Source organism: Lathamus discolor, chromosome 2, assembly GCF_037157495.1.
Source record: "Lathamus discolor isolate bLatDis1 chromosome 2, bLatDis1.hap1, whole genome shotgun sequence".
Lineage (NCBI taxonomy): Eukaryota > Metazoa > Chordata > Aves > Psittaciformes > Psittacidae > Lathamus > Lathamus discolor.
Genome location: NC_088885.1, coordinates 83,889,518 through 83,913,364, shown reverse-complemented (window position 1 = coordinate 83,913,364; position 23,847 = coordinate 83,889,518). Strand labels below are relative to the sequence as shown.

Sequence of the window (23,847 nt, the reverse complement as noted above, 5' to 3'; positions counted from 1 at the left end):
CAGACAGAGGTGCCAACCTAGTTTCTCAAATGTCAAAACTTCAGGAATTTTACAAGATGTGAGCACTCTGGCTTTTCTTGGTATTGCTGATCCAGTGTGATCCCCACCCTGCCAAGGCCAAGGAATATTAGAGTATTTTTGGCTAGCAGGAGCAGGAGGGCATTCAAAAGTCCTATGATTCATCCAGGATGTCCTGGATTAGTAAAGCTAAGAAGCATTCAGCTCCACTACAAAACAAGTTGAAGCATCTGTTCCTTATTATCCGTTTCTCAGCAGGCTGACTAGTTTTACAGAAAACACTTGTATAGCTGACAAAAATTCCCCCCCAGGTATAATTGATTCAGCTGAGTTGGGCATATCAGAGATTCAAAAAGTCAGAGGTGTTTACACAGCACTTGATTTGCAGCTCTGAAACACTGCCCACTTATTACCACTGTAGGTGAAAAGAAGTTGTATACAGGTATCAGTTGGCCCTGCCACTGTTATGCTGGCTGTTGAGACAATGCTGTCAGCTACATATTAATTCTGCTAAGGGAATAAATTAGGTTGGTACAGTTATTATTACTACTACCTGCACTCATCACTGCAAAAAATTAAGCATCATGTCCCTGGCCAGAGATACTCTACAAGCTACTACTGAAACAAGAGACGAGAAGGTTGTTGTGCAACCACAGGCCAAGAACAGCCATTTCAGTGTCTACAGGTTTTACTCTCTGGTTCTCAGAAAGGGCATGACAGACTAATCATAACAGAGATCAACTACTTCTATTTTCTTATGAACTTTGTACACTTTGGTCTATTGCCATGGCCTGCACACTGTTAATGCATATCAAAACTGGGTTTAGTTTGTTCCAACACAAAGCTTTTAGATATTCCATCTTCTGTATATTTTTGCTAAGAACAGAACCAATGGGCATCTTAACTTACCCCTTAGTATGAAGTCTAATTAAAAAAGAAAAAAATTAAATGCATAGGTTATATTTACTGCTCCCATCCACAGAGTCCTTCTGCACTAAGGAATGCTGTATACACCATGCCTTTTCTGCTTGGAGTTGGACCTGGTACCCTACTGTCCCGGATTCAGCAGTAGCAGTCATTTTTTTCTCCTTCTTAGTAGCTGGTGCAGTGCTGTGTTTTTGACTTTCAGCCTGGGAACAGCGCTGGTAACACCGATGTTTTTAGTTGCTGCTCAGTAATGTTTAGTCTGACCAAGGACTTTCTGAGCCTCATGCTCTGCCAGGGAGGAGGGGAAGCTGGGAGGAAGCAGAGACAGGACACCTGACCCAACCTAACCAAAGAGGTATTCCATACCTCTTCATTCCATACCACGTCATGCCCAGTGTATAAACTGGGGGCAGTTACCTGGAAGGGTTAGATCACTGCTCAGTTGGGCTGGGTTATCGGTCGGTGGGTGGTGAGCGGTTGTATTCTCTTCCCGTGTTATTTCCCTTATCACTATTATTATTGGTGGTAGCAGTAGTGATTTGTGTTATACCTTAGTTACTGGATTGTTTTTATCTCAACCCGTGGGAGTTACATTCTTTTGATTCTCTGCCCCATCCCTCCAGTAGCAGGGGGGAGGAAGGGGAGGCAGTGAGAGAGTGGCTGTGTGGTTCTGAGTTACGGCTGGGCTTAAATCACGACAGTTCTTTTTGACGCCCAACATGGGGCATGAAGGGTTGAGATAATGACAGATCTGACCAGAGTGTGTCTAATCGTATTTGTGATAAGCATTTATTGGTTTGGATTAATAGTCATTCATCACAATGCTGATTTATTGGCTCTCAAAGTTGTTGCTCTTGATCTTGGAGTTTCAGCATGTCATATCTTACTTACAGCCTGTATTTGCTGTTTCAGTGTTTATCTGCTGGGCGGCTTGGGCTAAAGTTCTTGTTACACTGTACTTTATGGTAATGACTTGTAATACAATAGACTCATTGATCATGAAACTGATCTGGCTTGCGTTCTCAGTGCGGTCATCACCTCTATACTTTGGAAGGTATATAACAGAAGTGTTTAGCAATTACACATCTTTTTTCCCCTCCTCAGGTGGTCAGCCTATGAGGGAGACATTCCCACCCACTCTAGTGACAAGTACAACTGGGGGCAGTTACCTGGAAGGGTTAGATCACTGCTCAGTTGGGCTGGGTATCGGCCGGTGAGTGGTATTGTATTCTCTTCCCTCGTTATTTCCCTTATCATCATTATTAGTATCAGTGGTAGCAGCAGTGGTTTTGTGTTATACCTTAGTTACCGGACTGCTCTTATCTCAACCCATAGGAGTTACATTCTTTCGATTCTCCTCCCCATCTCTCTGGGAGCAGTGGGGGAGGAAAGAGGGGGAGTATGAGAGTGGCTGTGTGGTTCTGAGTTATGGCTGGGCTTAAACCACGACACCTACACAGTGCCTCGAACACGTAACTGGAAAGACACAACATGCAGGTAGTACGATATACCCAGTCACCCAGCCAACATTTATCCCGTGTTTGCCTTCATTTAATGAAATATTCCTTGAAACCCATGTATCACTACTGCTTTGTACATACAGAATCATAGTGTGTGAAATAAGTAAAAGTATGCCTGTGAGAAAATCTCACTTATTTCAGTATTTGTAAGCTCCTATCCTCTACTGCTGCAGGAGTGTATCCGGTTTTAAGACAATTGTTTAGATGGCAAAAAACCCCTAAGCAACTGTACTTTCTGTCCATTCCCACCAGTGCTAGTTTTATAAAGAAATAAAGGTATACATATAGGTATATATACACACACATAGAATCATGGAATCAACCAGGTTGAAGAAGACCTTTAAGATCATCAAGTCCAACCCTTACCCCAGGACTGCCAAGTCCACCACTAAACCATATATGCATATACAGATACTTATGATAAGCTTGGATGAGTAGTTCCTACGTCTACATAAAAAAGTTACGTTGTATTGCAGTAGCTGATCTACAGCACAAAATAAGTGGTGGTAAGGACATGTTATCCATGACATCCAAGAAGAGCAAGAGGTTAACTTCAGGCCAGCATGCGCCATGGCCTCATCCCATGGCCTAAATGCCCACTAGCAGCTGGAGGAAACTTTTCAGTGTTACTTCAACCCAAAGAGTTCCTAAGTTGCACATTCTTCAGAAAGCACCAGGAAGCAAACCAAATTCAGTAAGTGGGGATGGTGGGGAGCTACATTTCAAAAGTGAACTCTTAATCTGAACTAAAATCCACTATATTCATCAACTGCTTTCACTCTGTCCTGCAGAGTCTTATTCTTACCTGTTTCCGATAGACGTAACAGGCTGCTATTGCAACCATGGTCGATTCTCCTAGAAAACCAGCTAGAAGGGATCCTACTCCAAGAGTGGCTCCATGAACTCTATAGGTGCCATAAAAAGAAAGTAGTCATGGTTATGTGAGAATGCATGATTAGTCATTATATTTTCCCATATAGAACCAATTTGTTGTTAGAAATATTTCTTTCATAGACATAATAAACAGGCAAAGAGAACAAATGGTATTTTAAAGTTCTTTTTTGTTTCTTAATGGCTTCCCTATTTAGTAAAAGAACCACATTCTGAATCAAATTATGGGCTAACAATTTGACGTCTTGTACAGACTGCTGTAGAATAGATTATTTAACTTAGAAACAAGATATTCTTCCATTAGCTTTATTAACAGTGCACTTAATAGCAAGGAAATAAATTCCCCTTGGGACATGATTCTGCCTCTTTGATATCAGTGTATTTTTTCAAAAGGGACATCACTACCGTGCCTGCCTAGAGCAGTCACACTTGTGAATTTGTATGTTTCTTTTCCAGATATTGACACTATCTAGGCTTTATATTATAGTTAGTATTGGGGGAAAATGTTCTGAGCTATGCAAATTCAGTTATCAAATGACAGGGAACAGGAATGAAGAGGAAAGCAAACCTATCAGCTCTGTGGAAAATAATGATTTACCCCAAGTAAGGCAGCACAATGAGACTAGCAATGAGGACGATAATCCGCAGCACTGAGCTGGGTGCCAGCACAAATGTCTTCTTCAGAGTCATCAGCCAACCCGTCAAGTGTGCTCTGACAGTCACTGTTTGTAAACAGGGAAAGGAGAAGAAATGGGGAGAAAGGAAGCAGAAGTAGTAAAAAGTCAGTCATCTCATATGAAGCTTTTTCATGCAAAGAGCACTGTTCAGAAATAACCACAGTGAAACTTGTGTCTGGTAACTTTGCACGCTGGGAAACCCTACTCGAAACGAAGATCTTGTCTCCAAATTGCTTTAATATCCTCATTTTTGAAAATGAAAAAGAAAAAAAAAAGGGGGGGTTACAGACAGCAATCCTTCCTAAGAGCTGCTCTCTTCAACCAACGTACTAGATGGTCTACTCTGTTTTCTTCACTAAAAAACCCTATCGCCTTTCCTAAACAGAAATCATACCAAGGAAAATTTTCCACCTAATTCCTATGTGGTACAGGGTATAACAGCTAGGCACAAAACCAAAAAGGTATCTACATGTACTTGTTCTTATGTTTGTAGTTTACCTTATTACAAAACTGTCTTGTCATACAAGCAGAAAACACTACATGATGTAGCATTTAATTATCAAAGGTAGAATTTTTTTGTGGGGAAAAATTTTGATTACTGCTGTCAAGCTTGCCTCTCTCTTGACTTGGGGCATTAACTTTTATTCTACGTTGTTTATGCTTTGATGATATCTGAAAAAGTCGCTGAGTCTGGCAGCTGATGGGAGACTAATGGAGGTGATGATACAGTGGAGGTGGTCCTAGATGCTATTCCAAATAGTTAATTTCAGTCTTGGCAAACGTGTTGCTATTGCCATTCATGTGTGTGTTCTTGGTCAGCTACAATAGACAGAATTTAAGCTTCACTTTGACAGTCAGAAATCTGCCTAATGACAGACTGCTCTTACTGCAACATTTATCTGGACTATGAATGTAAATGGCCTTGGTCTCTTGGTTTCAATAACAAATGGTGTAACTTATGCTAGGTATGCATTTAACCGCTCTTGTAAGTACACCCATGCCAGAATCTACGACCATGCCTCACAGCTGGTTTGATTTTGAGGTCACAGAGTTCTTATTTTCTTGTTTTTTACCTGGAATTGGAAAGAAGGAGAAGATGCGCAAAGGAACAACACACAGCTCTGCAAAAGCGAAGTCGACTCCGATTATGTCAACCAAAATCTTCTCTGACACGTTTGGTGTCCAAAACATCACAAAACAGAGCTAGGAAGAACAAAATGAAGCAATGTTTATATTTCAGAAGAGAAGCACAAAAAAAGATAGGCCTTCCTGGTTTAAAACATTTGTTTACTGGTGGGTAGATAACTACTGATGATAAATGCACATATATTTATAATTAGCTTGCATTCAAATATACAGAGTATACAAGTGTACGTAAGATGGCTTGTGAATTTCAGAAGCAATTCCTACCCTTCATGTTCTCACATACCAAGACATGCATATAGAAAGAATTTTTATGGTACATGCAAACAGTTGTACTTGAATGGTCTAATTGTTACAAAAACAGTAAGAAACTTCATTTTTATAGTACTTGCCCTGGTTAAGACACCCATATTCCAAAACAGATTAGCAAATGTAACTAAAGATTTGAAGTACTCCAACCTAAATCTAAGACTAGGGGTTGAAATGCACTGCTGATACTAGTACTGTTGGTATGTAACATACCTGATTAGTAAGGCAAAGGTGTCCTGCAGACACAGTGCGCTCAGGCCACAAATCCACTACGTCTTGTGATTTTTATTAAAGAGTGTGCTGTTTAGTCCATATATGAAAGGAAAACATCCATAACAACCCCGCAATAAATGGTACAGCAGTAGAATATGTTGTTTAATATTTTGGTCAGTTCTGACACATGGCTCCATGTGTCAGAGCTGAGGGGGCTGCTGGCAGCTGGCAGGTCCAGCTTCACTTCAAGGCGCTCACTGAAGAACAGTGCTGACAGCCCCTGCAAGGTTTTTCCTGTCAGAAGGGGTATCTGACATCCCTTCAAGTACAACTATTTTATCATTTTACTTGGGTTTTGCAGTTAAAAGGCAATTTTCCCGTAATTCTCCCAGTAGAGCAGATGTTAGGGAAGTGAGCCGACTGAATAGGGCAAAACTTGGAACCTTAAATGCTTTGGCACTCCTCTTGCCAGGTTACAAACTGGTGTAATAGGTTAAGTATGTGCAATGGCTGTAAAATAGTAAGACTCTATAACCACTCTCTTATAATTTAGCTTACAAGCTAGTATTGCAGTATCTAGCTTTTCTCTTTTTATTCAGTTGTCACATCCCTGCATGTTCAGACAACTTTTAAAGCTAGCCTTTGAAGTCCTACCACCTCCAAGACAGCTGGGATTGCACTCTTATTCTTTGTGTGCCACAGATAGTCCTTCCTGTTTAGCCTACAAGCACCCAGATGCACAAGTTTCCCAAGGCTTGTGACCGAGTGGCCCATGGAAGGTCTCATCTTCTGACCACCTGTGTGGTCAGAACAAGACATGTCACTTTCCCGAAAAAAGGCTCATCTTCGGTTTTCTTCTCTGCTTCTTATGGTAGAAGACACTATTTTTCACAACTGAATGTTTTACTTGACTAATCTGATGCTGTCTTGCAGCGTATATCCATCACCTATACAGGGAATAGCAAGTGGAAGTAGGTAAGGGCAGAAGAAATGAACTGTGCATGGATTCTTTTCTGTTTTAGCCAACACTTCTCTCTCCCTGCCAAATTACTTGTACAGGGTACAATGGAAGCAGAGGGGATAATCTAGAACAGGGGTTGTCAAGTTGAGAATCCAGTTACTAAAAAGTAACCGTACAGCAACAAAGCAGTGCATATTTTGTCAAATCTCTCTTTAAAGTCCAATAAAAAAAAATAAGACACAAAGATGGCCACTCTTCAATTATAATTTGCTGCTTTCATAAAAGCAAGACCTTTACGCTGCTTGTCCTGCACAGTGCCATTAGCATCCTACTGAGCAGTATAGTTAGGGCTGCTGCAAGAGTCCATGCATCTATGCTAACAGTGGATTCTGCCCACTGCTAGCAAAGGCAAATAGAGCAGTCTTTTCCTTCTGGCAGAGTATTTTAATATGGTTAGACAGGCAAGCAAGCAAGCAAGCAAGCAAGCAAGCAAGCAAGCAAGCAAGCAAGCAAATAAATGACCAAAAGCATTGTTCTCAACCTTGTTCTCTTTGAAATTAGTTTGAGGCCTTAATAAGAACAGAGTCAATCTCCATCCAGCTGCTACGGGAGGAAGGTCTATTTGCAAATCAGGGGTAATAACTTATACCCAGGTGGTATGCAGTCATTCCTCCTCAGCTGCTGCAAATTGCAGTCTTCCCCGCTCCCCACCCCTGTGATCAGTAGAGTCAGTGCTGACAAATGGCTTCAAGAAGCGCTTCTTATACAGCAGCTGGTGGGGAAAGATAATAGTGGCTGCTAAGCTGAAGAATCAGCAGTTTGAGGAGGTGAGGCATGGCAGCAGAAGGACCTTCTATTTCTGTCTCAGCATGTTTCCATCTTTTTTGGTTGCAACGTTGATAATTAGTTTCATTTTGCTAAGAGATTCCTCTCTGTCATCTTAAGAGCAGATGATATTCTCATTGCCCACAGGGAGCAAAGCCTCCAGAAAAGAAATGAGTGCTTTGCGTCATGCAAGCCCTATGCAATTTAACTTCTAGAGCGCTTGCAACTTGGGAAACTTCTCTATTATTTCAAAGACAAATTCAAAATGTAGTATGTGTGGGAAAAATAAGTTCTGCTTCAGGAAAACAGTGCCACTAAAGGTGCAGAGGAGGGAAAGATATTTTGGCTGTTGATTTTGTTACAGATAAAGCATACTGGAAACAGGATGAAGTCTTAGCTTTTTTGTGATGCTGAGTGGTCTCTATAGTGTTTGCGAAGGTGAAAACTGATAAGAAAGGAGACCAGAGCAGATGATAACAGATGAAATGATGCAAGTAGTATGGTGAAACAGAGAGCGTGGCATGTGGAATTAGGGATGCAATCTTCTGGATCTTACTTGGAGTAAGTCGTGCTAATTTCACGATTTTTAGGAAATGTTTACTCACAGTATGTCTCTGTCTCTGGTTAAAAGCTGTTTCCCCCTCCCCCTTACATCTGTCTGCATGTCTGCACGGTTAAAAATAGAATAAATAGGCTTGGGTAAGGTTACAGTTCTACCCTCATTTAATCTAATCAAGAGGTGAAGATGAAACAGTAAAAGCTTCCGTACAAGCTAGCAACACGTGTGCATAATGGTACTGCAGATTCAGGCTGCAATTGCAGATGGCTGCAATGGCTTTGCACAGTAATGAAGATTGTATTTGGCAGCTCTGCCGAGGCATTTTAATGCTTTGGGGGTAAAGATCTTGCTTGTGAAACTGTAGCAAGAGTTGATTTTCTGCTGTCTTAGGGTAGAAGTGCAGCACAATATTGAAGGATAAATTTGATAAAGCCTTTGATCATTTAACCAGAATTTTAAGTGAACAATGTTGAGTGCTTTAAAAATACAGGAGAAAGTTAAGATCTAAGCACAACAGTGGAATGATAGACAGAAAATATGCAGGCCTGAGTAAAGACAGTAATATTACGGTGGTGTTATCTCTGTGTAAACAACAGCATACTAAAGCATTTCTGGAAGTGTTTTAATTATTTGAACTGATCTGAAGGGCTGTGCTATTTGGTAGTATGTCTTTAACTGATCTACATAGTACAATTTGAAAGACTTAAAAGAATCATAGAAAGGTTCTGGTAAGAAAGGACCTTGAAGACCAGCCAGTTCCAACCTGTCTGTCACAGGCAGGGACACCTTTGACTGGACCAGGTTGTTTCAGCCTGGCCTTGGAACACCGCCAGGGATGGGGCAGCCACAGCTTCTCTGGGCAATCTGTGCCAGTGCCTCACCACCCTCACAGGGAAGAACCTCCTCCTAATGTCTAATATAAATGTCCCTTCTGTCAGCTTACAGCCGTTCCTCCTTGTCCTATCACTACTTGACTAAATATGTCTGTGATTTATGGCACCATAAGATAATCAGCACAGCTGTACCAGAGCAGATCAAAGCCGCTATCTCCCTGCTAAAGGTTGCTGCATGTTGCCTCAGGGAAGGGTACAAGGAGCAGGGCAAGCGCAGAGTAAGAGATGCCCTTCCTGGCAGTTACAACTTCAGGAGTTCAGTAACTGTGATGCACCTTCATCCGATGCAGCGTTACACTGTGCACGCAACATGTATTCCAGGGCTTTTTTAATGCAGTTGTGCATTAAAAAAAAAGTCAAAGAGCAAAAAAGAGCATAGATGCTCTCCATAAGTAGGTGTGCTTACTTTAATATGGAACCTTGCTGTTCTTAGCTGGCAAATCCAGTGTCTAGGCATATTAAAAGGTTACACATCAAGAACTTCTACTACTGACAAGCCTGAAACAAATCTTTGTTTCAGTAGGGGAAGTACATTTCAGGCATTTGACTTTCACAAATGATTGCAACTAAAGACTGTTCATGATATTTTGTTTCAGTTGCTGCATGTGTGAGTTTGAATGCTAGTAGTTCTTGAAAACTAACAGTCTTTTCATAGGCTCCTAGAAACTATTCCCATTTATTCCGGTTGCTGACAGGGATTACTAAACCTCTGAGACCCACTACATCATGCATTATAATACATTATGCTAACAAAGGCTATTGTCATGTGTATAGTAATCTGCAGGGTGCTACACTGATTTGCTTTTCAGCATTTGTGGAAAGCTGCCTGTCTTTTGGGCATTCATTGATAAATATAAGGCACAAAAGAGTATTCCAGTGAGCTATGAATAGCAGTACAGTATTTCTAGACTTCAGTGCAGTCTCTGGTTAGAAGTAGCAATGCCTGATGACAAATGACAAAGATGTGATATGGCTCTATGTTCCTCAGAAAGAAGCTACAGAATCCAAAATAGATTACACATATACCAGCCTGGAAAGAGACTGAAATAACAGTATTTTACCATGGGGAAGCATACTGTTAACCTGTTAAACCTGTTCCTGTGATGAAATGCAGGTTATATTTTTTTTTTCCCAGCGGAGCAACTCTCAGTGGATGTTTTCTACTATTTGTTGAGCTATTTGTCGTGAGCCTGCAATGTTTGCAGAAATATGGCTGTCCAAGAGAGATGTTCTACTTGCAGAATATTCTTCTGTGTTATCTATTGAGGATTTCATCTTAACTAATTTAACATACGCTGTATTCGTGATCTATTCCTACCTATGCTACATAATGCCCAGTGAGGGCAGAGAAAATCTACTTCACACCTTCTTACCCATCTTAGCTTTGAACTACACCATAGATCTTTGTGATCATATCAGCTAAGCATATCACTTCTGTTAATATGGAAGAATACCAGTCATATGATTTTGCCCTTTGAAGTGTGCAATAAACAATTCCAGTTTTGAGGAGTTCTTGATATACAGCTTTTAAGACAAAAATAAGAACATAAAAAAATCTGCCCAAATGGAGGCGCTGAAGATTCCCATAGCCTGATGCTCTGTTGGGATATATCACAATGATTGTGCTCACATGTCCTGTAATTCTGAAGTGGGCAGAAGGTGGATCCTCTTCTTGTGTGGGAAATACAAGGGTTTTCAAGACTAGACTGGCCGAAGCCCTAGAGAACCTGCCCTGACCTCACAGCTGACTGCTCAGAGCCAGAGGCTGCACCTCATGAACTCCCAAGGCCCTTCTAGCCTGGCAATCCTGTGATCTTATGAAGCAAAAAGCCCTGCATCTGTGTGCAGAAAAAATGTCAGATGGCAGTTGTATTTGAAAGTGGTTTATCAGAATGCTGATGACTTGAATCACCAGGACGTTCTCTTATAGCAGTTATCCCTCAGGCACACACAAGTCAGTATAGATTTCTGTGAACTCTGTGTACTGCAAAGGTGATGTAAAGCTAGAAACAGCAGTCAATAAAACCTGTCAAGCAGCAGGGGGAGCAAAAGAAACCAGAGCCTGCCTGTGAGGAAAACTCCAAACTTCACATCTCCCGAAATAACTGGTTTCTACAGACCCAAGTCTCCTACCACCTCCCCCAGCTTTCCTTATAGTTCAGTGATGGAACTCAAGATTCTTCAGAAATAAAGCTAGGTCCAACACTTGCACAATAATATGCTCACTCTCTGCTCGCATTAACATGATGCCACATCGCCTTTCCTCTGAGCTGACAGTACTTAGGTGGCATTTTTCAGGCTGGGCTGGGTCACTAAATAAGGTAGTCATTATACCTCCTCACTGAATTGCGCTGCTTTATTTTTTACAGAAAGCAGGATATTTTACTGGGTGCAGCGTCACATTTAAAAAGCTGAAATAAACCGGAGCGGGCAGATTCCTAGGCTCTCTTTGAAAACTGTAGACTTCACAAATTTGTCATTTTCTTCTGTCCTGAGTTTTCTCCATCTCTTGCTGCTTCCTACTGTGATTAGGGTTTGAGCAGAAACATGCTGCAGTGAGAGTTTTTGACCCTTCCTTTCCTGCTTGCTCCAGCCACTAAGGCAGAATAGACCCTTTGTGTAAAACCTGAACAATCACGAAGGAGACATGAGTCTCCACCTCACTGGAGCAAACAGAAAAGCTTTGTTCTAGGACAAAGGCTCAGTGCAGTACCAAGGATGGGACAAGGCCCTCGTGAGGATTTTATACAGTTCTAAGGCCCAGAATCTTCCTGAGCAGGGAGCAATGCTTCCACTTGCATCTGAAGTAATTTTTACTTACAAGAGCTAAACTTGATAGTGAAAAGGTAAAAAGCTTTCTGAGTGACTGTCTGCCAGTATGTCATTTTCCAATTGTTATTTGTGTGCCGGCAGCCTGAAGATAAAACCAATCTGGGAGTTCAGAGACAGGCAAAATCAAAGCAGTGAAAACAAACTCATTCACCGGATGAGTGGTATTACTCTAAAAGCATCTTGGCATCTATATAGGGTATGACAGTGAAGTCAAAAGAAAGTGGATTTAGTCCTGAAAGTTTATGCTGTATTTAAAATGTGAATATCCTAGATAGGCCTTATGCAATCTCCTAAATACAGTGAAGAAGTAATTGATGAAATAAGAGTGGGGGGGAATGGGGGAAGTCTGTCCCTCTTATTGCCTTTTTTTTGTATGCTCATGAGAGATAATGACACTGAACTCAGTCATCCAGGGAATTCTGGATACTGGCACTGCTGGCAGCTGGGGTTGTATCCTCTGAAAGGGATCAGCTTCTTGTTGTGACATTCCTCCCGTGGATTTTGCTGCCTCTCAGTCCTATTGTCCCATGACTCTAATAAAGCCCAGCTGTAACCTTTGGTAATAAAGCAATGCAGAAATGTAAAATAAAGACAGCCAACAGAAGACAAACAAATGAACCATGAACAATGATCCAGTGGCCTTTGCAATGGTTTAAACCTTTGGCTGCTTTTCGATCTGCGACAGGTCACAGGTATATACAGTGGCAGCAAAACATGGTTCCTACGCCCGTTTCCCTTCATTTACCTTTTAACTTGTGATGAAAAACTACATAAAAGGCTAAATAATGTTATATAGTACTTCAGTTCTGAAGAAAATGCAGTTTGTATTGTTTCTTAAAGCCAACTGCTAGCCATGCCTATGCTCTTTGTTATAAAAAGATATTCCTGAAAGCAAGCAACAAATACCCAGAATGGAGATATATGCTTCAGTAGCTACTCCGAGTCTGAGGCTCTTCAGCACTTACACAGGGGCAATTTCTTACTCTCACAAGCAGAAAAGGAGATACTTGGGGAAAGTCTTCTGTTGAAGAGAGCTGTATACATGACCTTGGACAGGGAAGGATGAACTGCACAAGGAACTATAAAGTACAACTGCTTTAAATTTGGTGGAAGGGGGATGAGGGTGGGCAGTAGTAATTTACAATCTGATATGGTGTGATGCACTGAAAGATATCAATTATTATTCAAACTCTAAAGTCACAGTTCATAGTCAGACTTCCTAAAAAACCCAAACAAAACACACAAAAATCATATAACCTTGGTCAGCTTTAGAAAATAACAGAGGTTTGCCCTGGCTAATGTAACACAAACCACTTTAAGAAAGCTGGCTCTTAAGTAATCTTCCATTTCTAAATTCTAGTGCAGTGGCTGGTTAACTGATGTGCTAGAACTGCAAAGCTGCAAAACTTGAGCCGTGTTTGTTCAAACACAAGCATCTCGAAACCCAAAAAGCATTACTGCTATCAGAAGTCACGTTACCTTTCTGATCCAGAATTGAAATTCTTGATTTCTATAGAGTAACTTAGTTTGTGCAATGTTATACTGTGAGCACACAAACACTGATAGACTCACAGATTTCATTGTTTACATGAAAGAAATCATCATGATGAATCCTGTTTTCCCTGGTATGGCTAAGCTATTTCTTCTAGTAAGGTAGAAATGCTATAGTAGCCAAATCCTCCAGATAGAAGAGATTTATGAGGTTTATAACTGGGTGTCGTACAGCATTCTCCTTTTGCAGGAAATATGCAGAGTATCTGAAAGGCCAAGGCAGTTGAAGTACGGCTCGTCCTTTTCAGACCCTGATGCTATGCCCTTGACCATGAGTCACAAATTCAAGGAAAAAACGAGGCTTTGTTAACTTCAGTCCATTTGGAACTACTTGTTCAGCTGCTGGACTCTCCTGCACTGTCACTGCACAAAGACTACATCTTTGGCTCTCTCTTCAGTATTAAATACTCTTCTATTTCACCCCACCACCTCCAATTCCCAACTTGAACTTGATGGGCCATCTTCTGAATGTCTGCTGTCAGTCATCTATATAAAAGTTGAGATGGGCAAGTGGGAAGCTTTCAGTAATGCATACAGTTAGGTGTAAAGCAGAGGTATAAATGCCTAAATTAAGGACCTCAAAAATCACCACTTTGTTCTGAAAATGCTTTCTTTAGCTTGTGAACTAAGAATTAGCTCATAATTAGCATTAGCAGCCTGGAACGTATATAGCTATCCAAGCTACATACGTGGTAATAACTGGGTAGCAACTGTCTCTCAATGCAGAATAAAACTGTGGCATCAGTCACAAGGAAATAGGAACAGTGTTTTTTTCTTGCTCCCCTTTCCAGCATCTGAATCACTTGAAATCATGGGGATGAGGTGACAGATACTTGGCTAAAGGCCTTTTAAGTGAGAGTGAAGGAGGAAGAGCAGATTAAAAGCCTTGATAGTCTCTTGCATCGGTCAGAACTTGCAAATCACTTTGCTGTACTCCAGGTTGATCTTTACCAAACTTACGTGTGTACACAGAAACATTCTCATTCTGTTTGCTCAAGTTTATGAAGGTGAGGGCATGAATACCTGTATTCCTGTGTTTTCTTGGTACCTGACATCTGATACTGATTCACAACTGTAGTGGTAACTGACCTTATTTTCTTTAGGAAAGGGTTAAAAAAAGAACAACAGTTTTTCTGAAAGTATGTTCGCGGATACCGCCTGTGGCAAATTCTATTTTAAAACACTTCTTTGCACACCCTCTGGCTACAGTAAAGCTGCCTAAATTATCTAAAAATTAAAGCTCATGTCCCATCAGGCCCTGAATGCGATTAATTGTCTTTCAGGCTTGAAATAAGACCCTTCAGGTGTTTTGTCTCCAAAGACGGAAACAAAAGTGAAGCGCATGATGCTTCTGTAGGTATCACAACTCATTAACTGCATTCACAGCAGCTGAATGTCAGCCTGCGTGGGACTCCAGACACCAACCAAGCTGACACCACCCAGTGAGAGCTGCATACTGCAGGGAACTGCTGTGCAGTTATTTCATGGACACTAGTAGCTATGGGCACTACCCTTCTCCCTTCAGAAGTTTTCACCAGTGAAACAGGAACATGTTCCGTGGCATTTCTCAATATGCAAGCCTAGTTGATACTACCCTGATGCAAGTGCAAGATACTTAGAAGTCAGTCTTGCTGCAGAGGTGCAAAGAATTCTTTAACTTCTCTACCAGCAGTTAATGTCTTATTGTTTAGCAAGACACCATAGCTGAAAACTCAAATACATCAGTGGCTTATGTATGCTAGAGCTTTACTCAGGTTACTTTATCATCTGGAAAATAAACTTACTGGTAAATGCAGAAAGTGATATGAAATGTCATATTTATTAAACTAGAGATTGAAAATGTGAGAGCAAATGGGCCTATTGAAAACTGGATAGTCTTTGGTGCCCCTCATGGGAAAAATCAGCTGCCAGCCTGATGGCTGGAAAGTAAGATTTGCTGAGAGTTCAACTGGAAATTAAACAACTATTGAGAATAAAATATTTGCATAGCACCAGGGAATATGTCAGTACAGCAATGCTATTGCAATAATATACTGAGTTGGTATGAATATTCTGTCTTCATTCATGCAGGCTTCAAATTTATCTGCCAATGCCTACGTTTCACTGGCTGGTGAAGTCTTGCTGATCAAGAGGGCAGAAGTCACCTCGTGGTATCCACCTGGCAGTTCCTAGCTTGGCATAACCAATTCAAAGCAGAGTACAAAACCTTAGGCATCTGGAATTGCCTTTTAAATAGACAAGGCTTCTCAGCCTGAATAACACACAGCTGCTTCTCTTCCACAGTGACTGGCTCTAGCTCTCACAGAATTAAGGAATAAGTAGAAAGCAGCAACTACTGAGTCCTGAATTCTGTACTTTAATTCTTTCATATAGGGAATTTTCCCTGTTACACTGGCTCCCTTGTTTTCAGTGTTTTCTTCTTATCTCCTATGTGCTTGATGATTAATTACAGAATATAACCAAGCAGATGACTGGAGATCAGGTAAGGGATGGAATGGCTTGCAGCAAATTGTCATCAGATGGAACCAAGACTTTTCTCCTCTCTTCTTCAGGCTGAAACTGAATTATCGCATTACAAGGAACCAGCAGAAGAAACTCTGCAACTGCTGTTTTAAGACTGTGATGGGGTCCCTCTATCGAATCTTGCAAATTCAGTAAAACAGCTTGTGGTCCCCAGCAGTCTGTCCATTTTTTTGCCCATGGTTGAAGGAAAATAAGATGCACAGGCAAATGTTAAATGCTACAGCTTAAAACTTTTGATTGTTACAATAAAAAAAAACCCACTTTTCTATAACTACACTCTGCATATCACTATATACTTATCAGATACATATCCATAGATACACAGACTACACATTAATATGTAAGATGGATATAACTACCAACTGATGGTAGCTTATGCTGTTGTGCTACAAGAGATGAGCATCAGAGCTGATGCAATGCGTGCATGCTGCTCTTCCAAAGGGGCTGATAACTTCCATCAAATGAAAGAAACAAGACAATTTGCCAATAGTTATTCCTTAAACTACAGATGCTCACCAGCAGGAGCCCTTAGAAATCAGTACATGTTTTTTCCCCTGGCAAAAGAATAAGTTCAGATACGAATCTAAGTATTGCGTTCTGTTTACAAAAAAATGTAATGTTTTCTTACAGAATATAAAAAGTGGCCTAACATATAACACTGAAAGTAATGTTTTAAGTATTAGAAACATTTTAAAACTATCATTAGATTTCTCAATTATTGACAAACCTGACTGTAAAGCAGGTGACATTTTGACATGTATTGACACTCACATATTCAACAATGGAGCCAAAACACATAAACCAGTAAACTGACCAGCTATTTGCTCCTGAGTACACTAAATTTAAGCTTTCACTGAGATTTAAGTCTCATGTAGGTTACCCAGCATTTAAATTTGGTTACCACAACACAACTGATGCACATGGATTTATTCAGCTTAAGTTCCTAAGCCTTCACCTTAGTTGAAACTTCATGGCAATTTTTTTTTCTTAAAAAACCCCAAAACAAGGAACGTACTGGTTTGTCTGTGGTTTGTAATAAGTAACTCTGAAATCTGTAAGCTTTGCACAGACCACACACACATACTGGTGTAAACGTGAAAAGCTTTCTCTCTATCAGTCTCCTTTTGGAATAGAATGGAATGAAAAATTACAGGGCAAAACTCAAAACACCTGGATTTAGTTTCTTAAGCGGAGTCTGCTCATTAAATGCAAGATAGTATTCTACACAATTAGCTTCTCCCCTTAATCAGATTATTTATTCATGAAAGCTGCTACTTTCCCTGTTTGTCTGTAACTACGTGTCTGTTTAAAAAAACCCGAAAAGCAGCACTGAAATTCTTTTTATGATAGCACTGGTGCTACGATACTTCATGCTGGAAAGAACTTTGAGCTGTTTCTAATAAACAGATGTTAAAATGGAGGAGTACTGTGCAGCTCTCCTGCTGCACATTAACTTGGTGACAGACGGATGAACATGGCCTGGTGCGCACAGCATGCCACCCTTGGCACCTTGAGCCTGTATAAATGGTAAGGGAAAGCCTGTTGCGATGCATGAGCACTCAAGAATATGAAGATATAAAAGACCATGTGTCTTGACATGTGACCTGTTAACTTTAGTTAACAGGAACGATGCAGCTAATGAGAGCTGGTGTTTGGAAATGTATTGCTAAAGGCACCTTGGTCTGTCCCAGCTGAGGCAGCTTGAAGAGGAAGCTGAACCAAATAGCGTAACTACTGCCACAAGCGCTGACTGCTCCTTTCCTGGTATAAACCAGCAAGTAAGTACAGACTATTCAGGGTAATTTTTCATGACGGTGAGCTAGGGAGCTTCCACAGTGGTGTCAGAGAAATTGCTTTGTCAGATCAGCACCTTGTACGCTCATGCAACGATCCTGCTTCAGCCACACAGAGTTGGCCATGCTTTTACCCCAAATAACAGCAACCTAGAAGGTGCCTGCAGCTCTTGTTAAGTAAGACACCACTTGCCTTCCAAGCTGATTCCAAGACATGAACAGATGCTGCCACTGCCAGTCTCCTCAGAGAATAAGATGTCCCACATCCCCTAGTGCTGCTTTCAACTCATGGCACACAACCTCACCAACTTGTGCAGGGTTTGCACACAGACATGTTCATGAGGGCACTGCTGTGACCCGCACATGGAGTGGGCAGCAGCAGCTGTAAGTGAAGGAGCTTGTGCCCTCCCAAGGGAGCCCCCTCTGTCCAGCACTTTCATAGTGCAGGCACCGGCATGAAATCAGCCTGGAAAACCCTGCAGCTCTGAGGCACATGACCAAACACTAATCACGTGGCTGCCAGCAGCTGGCATCAGCCAGGGAAAAGCATTTTAACTGAGTGCAACTTCTGTGTCATCACAGAAGACTTAAGGAAGAGCTCAACTGGGAAGCAGAGACAATTGAAAAAAAAAGTAAAGAAAGCAAGAGAAAGGTAGTTTGGCAACTGCTGTGCTCTACAGGCTGCCTTGGAAAACCTCGGAAGTCTGCACTGTGGTGTGTCTGAGCTCAGAGACACTACCCACTAGTCTAAGAAAAACCCTCACTGAAGCACAGCCTATTTGCTGTCACTCCTGCTGAGCAAGGCAAGGTTCCCTTGAGCAGCTCCACTCCTCACACACCCTGCCCCTCTACACATAGCTCACAAATGAGGGAATGCTCGCCCCTGACAGAGCAAACCTTGCTGCAATGGATAAATGCAGTAATTTAGCACCCAGACAAATTATTTTGGGATTTATGCACTGTATGGAGGCTGACACATCCCACAGACAAAGGGATGTGTGCTATAAATGCACCAGTTTTCTCTCTTGGCAGTCTGTCTCTTCACTTAGTGCAGTGATCTCAGGGTTGAACTGTAGGGTCATCTAAACAGATCTACCATTGAACCAAAATGTTTAGTTCTTGACAGCCTTAGCGGGCAATGGCAGCAAGACTGGTGTTTGGAGCAGTATCTCTACTTATACATAGGAAGGAGCATTTTTTCCTCAAGTGCCTGATGGCAATGAAGTAACAATGGCAAGCAGCATTATGCACACTACTTCAGCTGCCAGTAAATAACCAAGCATGCCCAATTTTCTAAACTCAGAACCAGTTCCTTAATTGTTTGGGCAAAATTCTTCAGCTGAGTCCCTCCTCTCTGCTATACAAATCTCACATCCAGTTACATAGCCACAAAACAAGGCTGTTGGAAGGAGTCACCACTTACAATCAAAACCACATCAATATGACTAATCACACCAGCTCTCTTACATATTGGGAGTCTAACGGCTTCTATTTACAGCCTTTAAATAAAACAGCTTGTCTACATGTTTTTCACTAAGCAATACAACTTATTCCCATTTTTTGAAGAAGCAGTTTTAATACCCACCTGATGCTTCAAAGCCATGAGGCAGAACTTACGATCACACTTGGCAGAACACATTTGCATGCTGCCCAGTTAGTCTGGGAAAAGCTCAAGCGCAGTCTTTCAGATCCCGTAAAGACTAAAAAAACCCTCCAAAGTTATGTTTATTAACAGAACTATGCCTTTTTTTGTGCTCTGACCCACTATCAACAAGGGTGATAAAGTGCTTCTGCTGTAACAGTAGGTTTATTGTACTTGTGCAGGCATGACTGGTCTGTGGAAGGAGGTAGGACATTTTTCTTCCAATTCTATGAAACAGCATGTTGTCAATGACTGGGAGGTTTTTCCCAGGGGGTTGCGCTGTGAGGGTACTTTCCTGCATGGCTGCTGCTCATACTAAATGTTCCACTCTTATTCCAGTCGTTAATGGACTTCCTTTATCTTTCCATCTTCTGGAATCCTTCTATAGATCATCTACTGGAGGATGGATTCACACGACTAAGTATCTGATCTCTTGGTCAGCCTGGGAACCTGTTTCCCACTTTCCCGCTGATCCCTAAGAGCAAGATGTTACCACGTGTGATGCCACTAGTCCAACTGCCATTCACTGCCGTAGAGCCCCTCCAGAAAACCTCAGCAATCACCAGTGACCATGGGAGCTCAGCTACAGTAGTCATCTGACCTGGCTGTGACACACAAATTGGAAGTCCAGTTCCTTAGAACTGGTGGCACACAGTAATTTGAGTCATACCGATGTCTACTGAGCTTGTGCACTGAAGCATTTCCAAGCTCAGGCCCTTGAACCAACCTGAATATTTAGAGCTCATGTGTCTATTTTTCTGCTCTGTTGACAAGCAATCCTAAGAATCTGTCACTAGTAGGCAAAAATAGAAACAGGACAGGAAAAGCCATGGACCTCAAAAGTGTTTCTGGAATTTCAGCGCAGACAGTCTCTCATGATGAGCTTATGAAAGAGCTACCCTTGAAAGTACTATGGAGAGCTTCTGCGAAAAAAAATCCTGCAGTCACAAAGCCTACTGCAGTAATTAAAAATTACTCTGCAGAGCACGGTGATGGTAACGTGAGAAGCGCATGATCTATCAGAACTGGAGTAAGCTGGTAAATGCCCAGAACAGTGAAGAAAATAGTTCAAAGAAGGCTTTGAGATTGGAGTACTGTTCTCAGCACACTTTATAAAGCGGAAAGCTTTCCCCTTCATGGGTCTCTAACAACACTGACAGATTTCAAGAGAGGCTCCAGCTGTAGAGAACATAACCTTGGCCTGGCACAGCACACAAGGGACAACCTCAGGGTGTGTGATGGCAGATTACATGAGAGCTGTGTCTCTCCACACAATGGCCAATTCAGTGGAGGCATACGTCTCCCTCCATTACATGCTGTAGGAAATACAAATTAGCGCCAGAGCTGCTGGTATCTAAGCCACATGAAAAGAGCTCAAGCTTAAGTATAGGAAATTAATAGACAGAAGAGATACCATACTGGCTCATGCATTTCTGCCTTTGATGGTGGCCAGTTGTAACTGTTTAAGGAAAAAGAATAGGAAATAAAGACCAGAAGAAATCTCCTAATTCAGCTATGAATGGATTGAGTTGCTTCATTTTCACTGTGTAATAAGACAGAGTACGGTATCCCACTTTCCCAGGTTGTGACAAGGGGGTGGGGATGGTTAAAAATACTTCAGGCTGGTGAACTGTAAGGTTTCCTTTGATGTAAATTAATTTCCCTTTACGTACAGGCCATGTGCAACTCAGTTCAAAAGACTCTATGCAAAAATGGAGGGTAGAGAAAAATTCTGTCAGCCCTTCATTACTTCACAGTAAACTTGTGAATGTGGGGAGAAGAGAGTTACAAAGCATCGAGCATCCAGATACTCTGTGGATGTACACAGCACTGGGGATAAAGAGAAAATCTGTGTGGGGTATGAATTTTTTTTTTCATTTTTATTACATATTTATTAATTTTATTTATATTAGATTCAATTTTAGGACTCTCAGCAGTTGTATCCTAAAACAACTGCAGCATTTCCCGCTTACTTTTCTACTGTGAGGAAGGACTTTTTCTCCAAGAAACTTATTTTCTAGGTTCTCCTTGGCTTCTGTTCTGCTAGTGCAGGAACTGAGTGGATAAGCTGTGATAGCCCTCAGGGCACTGCCAGCCCTGACCATCCTGCCCACCCTCTGGAGATCCCCCCCACCTTGCCCATGGTCCCAGACCCTAAGTCAGCCCTCTGGGGCCATAAGTCCTGTCCAGCAGTGATAGCAAGGCATACCAAGCGAGGCAGCAAGGAATCACTGTTCTCAGGGGATGAAGGATGCCCAGGGACAGGCTGCCATCCCACTGCACATGCGACAAACGCAATTTTTAGTTTTCCTGACACACTGTTTACCAGATTTTTTGATCATTTCAAAAAAGGAAAGAGAAGAAAAGAAAAGCAGATCTCCAATATCGCCTTGTGTGGAGGCTGACTCGATATGAAAAGTAGTGATAATCAAACAAAGTAACTCTAGCCCTTACGATATCCAGCCTAGGCTAATGATAGCTTATTTTCTTGATACTCCAGTACTGCGACCACATTCCCTCTTCCAGATAAAATCAACAGAGTTTCATAAGAAATGACAACTCACCTTTCTTGAACTGCTACTGCTGTTAGCATTAGGGAGAGGAGGTAATTTTCTGGTTGAGAGAGCAGAGAGTTGAACAAAGGTTTCTTACCGTTAAGGACAATGCCATGCAAACAAAAGTGAACTTCTTGATATGTGTTGCTGTGACAGTACTGTTGGTGTTCACCAATTTATTGCTGGGGTTATTCTAGGGTAAGAGAAAGAGATAATGAGCATTAGCTTGGCTCCAGACTGCTGTGAGGCTGATGGCAGCAGGGTTATGTGCTGGACCTGACTGTCTATGCCTGTGCATGCCTGCCTTTGTTTGCTTTTTAACCTAGAGCTTTCTGAGTACTTTGTACCACCAAGGCATATTTTCTGCTTAAGCTGACAGCAACTGCTCCTATAGTCACAGAGGGCTGAGTAGGGTCCCTACTTTTCTAAGGAATAAGTCCTGTTTAACAAATTCAGCTTTGAAAAAGGTAGTAGCTCTTTCTGAGGAAACTCCACATGATTTTCTTTTTTACCTTAAAGTTTGTAGCATGTTTTCACAGGAAAAATAGGACTTCATTCCCTTGTACCACAGAGTGGTACCAAACCCATATACCAATGAAAGCACCCTTACTGATTCAATTAGACAAGTAGGTAATACAAACAAAGCTCCTGGAACAGCTGGCTCCATTAATGCCATTTAATGAACAGAACATAATTAGGACTATTAGGTGTTCCAACTTGAACATGGGCTCTGTACTCACATGGCAGTGAAGTTTTATTTAAAACAACAAAAGCCCTCTTCCAAATGTCTAATACTGCAAATGAAGCTGAAGATTTAAAATTGCCCTCAGGGAACACACATAAAAACAAACTAAATGGTCTGTGAAAGGAGAGGATGGGATATCAAAAGCAGGGCACCATTAGGATCCCTGTAGTAATGATCTGCATTCACCCTGGAGCTGTTTCGAGATACACAAGTATGTGCCCACGCTGATAAAACCTGTACCATGAGATGCAGTACAACATTCATTCATCCTTGATGCAACTCAGGTAGAACAGCAGTATCTGTCACACAATCAGCGTCCTTTACTGAAATTACTTGTAAGAGAAAGAGGAGCTCATGCCAACACATCTTGTCAGTGGACAAACCAAACGTCAGCTCTGTGAAGGGTATGCCATTTCACACACATTCAAGAAGCGGAGGGAATTGTGCAATTTAAAGCTTTTGTGGTGACCACAATCCCGCCATCCAAAGGGGTTGCGAAGAAAAGGGGGTCTTGTTCATTCCTACGCTGCTGCTGCTAACTCTGCTCTTGCTCTACTCCACCCATAGCTCCAACTCTTGACCACATACTCTTTGTTCCTCTCTCTTGCACGCTATTTAGTTCTTGGATCAAAACACTATGCAGATTATGGAGCAAAAAGAGTATCCATTCCCATCTATTAAGTGTTTGTAAGTCCTCTCTCAGCCAGTGGTGTTGTTCTGAATCAAAACAGCACGGTCTATTAAGAGTAATGGCATTATCACCATGTAAAACAGCACTCGGAGCACAGAACAAGGATATTCCTGTTTTCTTTCAGAAAATCAATAGTAAGCCTTAACCTGAGTGTACCTGCTAAGCCATGAGGTTGCTCTGGATATAGAGTCTCATAAAAGGCTGAAACAGGACCCTGCATCTCTCTTATGAATGTGAACAGAGGTAATGATTTCCCTGCGAAGATAAGAATCTGACTTCTCCAGTAGAGCCACTGAAGAGGGGCATGCTATCTGGATCCCAAATCCTATCAGTCTGTTGAGGCAATGCAGTGTGCTTCCAATGGCCATCAGCCTTGCCAGCTTTTTGAGTAACTGACAAAAGAAAATGGGAGTTTGGATGCATGCAAACTGTTTCGACATCTGAAAATCACAGTAAAGAAAACTTTACAGAGCCTGGAAATAAAAAGTGCTTCTACCTGGACTCTTCTGAGAAAGCCTCAGCTTAAGGAAACAAAGGTTTTGAAAGGCATGGTGACATGAGAATGGTGTGTGACAGGGT

General features: G+C 41.6%; 1 protein-coding gene across 1 annotated transcript in view; it reads right to left on the bottom strand.

Annotated features, from left to right (window-relative positions):
• ANKH (ANKH inorganic pyrophosphate transport regulator) overlaps positions 1-23,847 on the bottom strand; it is a 96,580-nt gene that overhangs the window by 640 nt on the left and 72,093 nt on the right. The window contains exons 8-11 of the mRNA XM_065667586.1: positions 21,930-22,025; positions 5,107-5,236; positions 3,955-4,078; positions 3,271-3,370 (exon numbers count right to left, since the gene is read on the bottom strand). Coding sequence (XP_065523658.1) covers positions 3,271-3,370; positions 3,955-4,078; positions 5,107-5,236; positions 21,930-22,025 — 450 coding nt within the window. The remainder of the gene's footprint in view (positions 1-3,270; positions 3,371-3,954; positions 4,079-5,106; positions 5,237-21,929; positions 22,026-23,847) is intronic.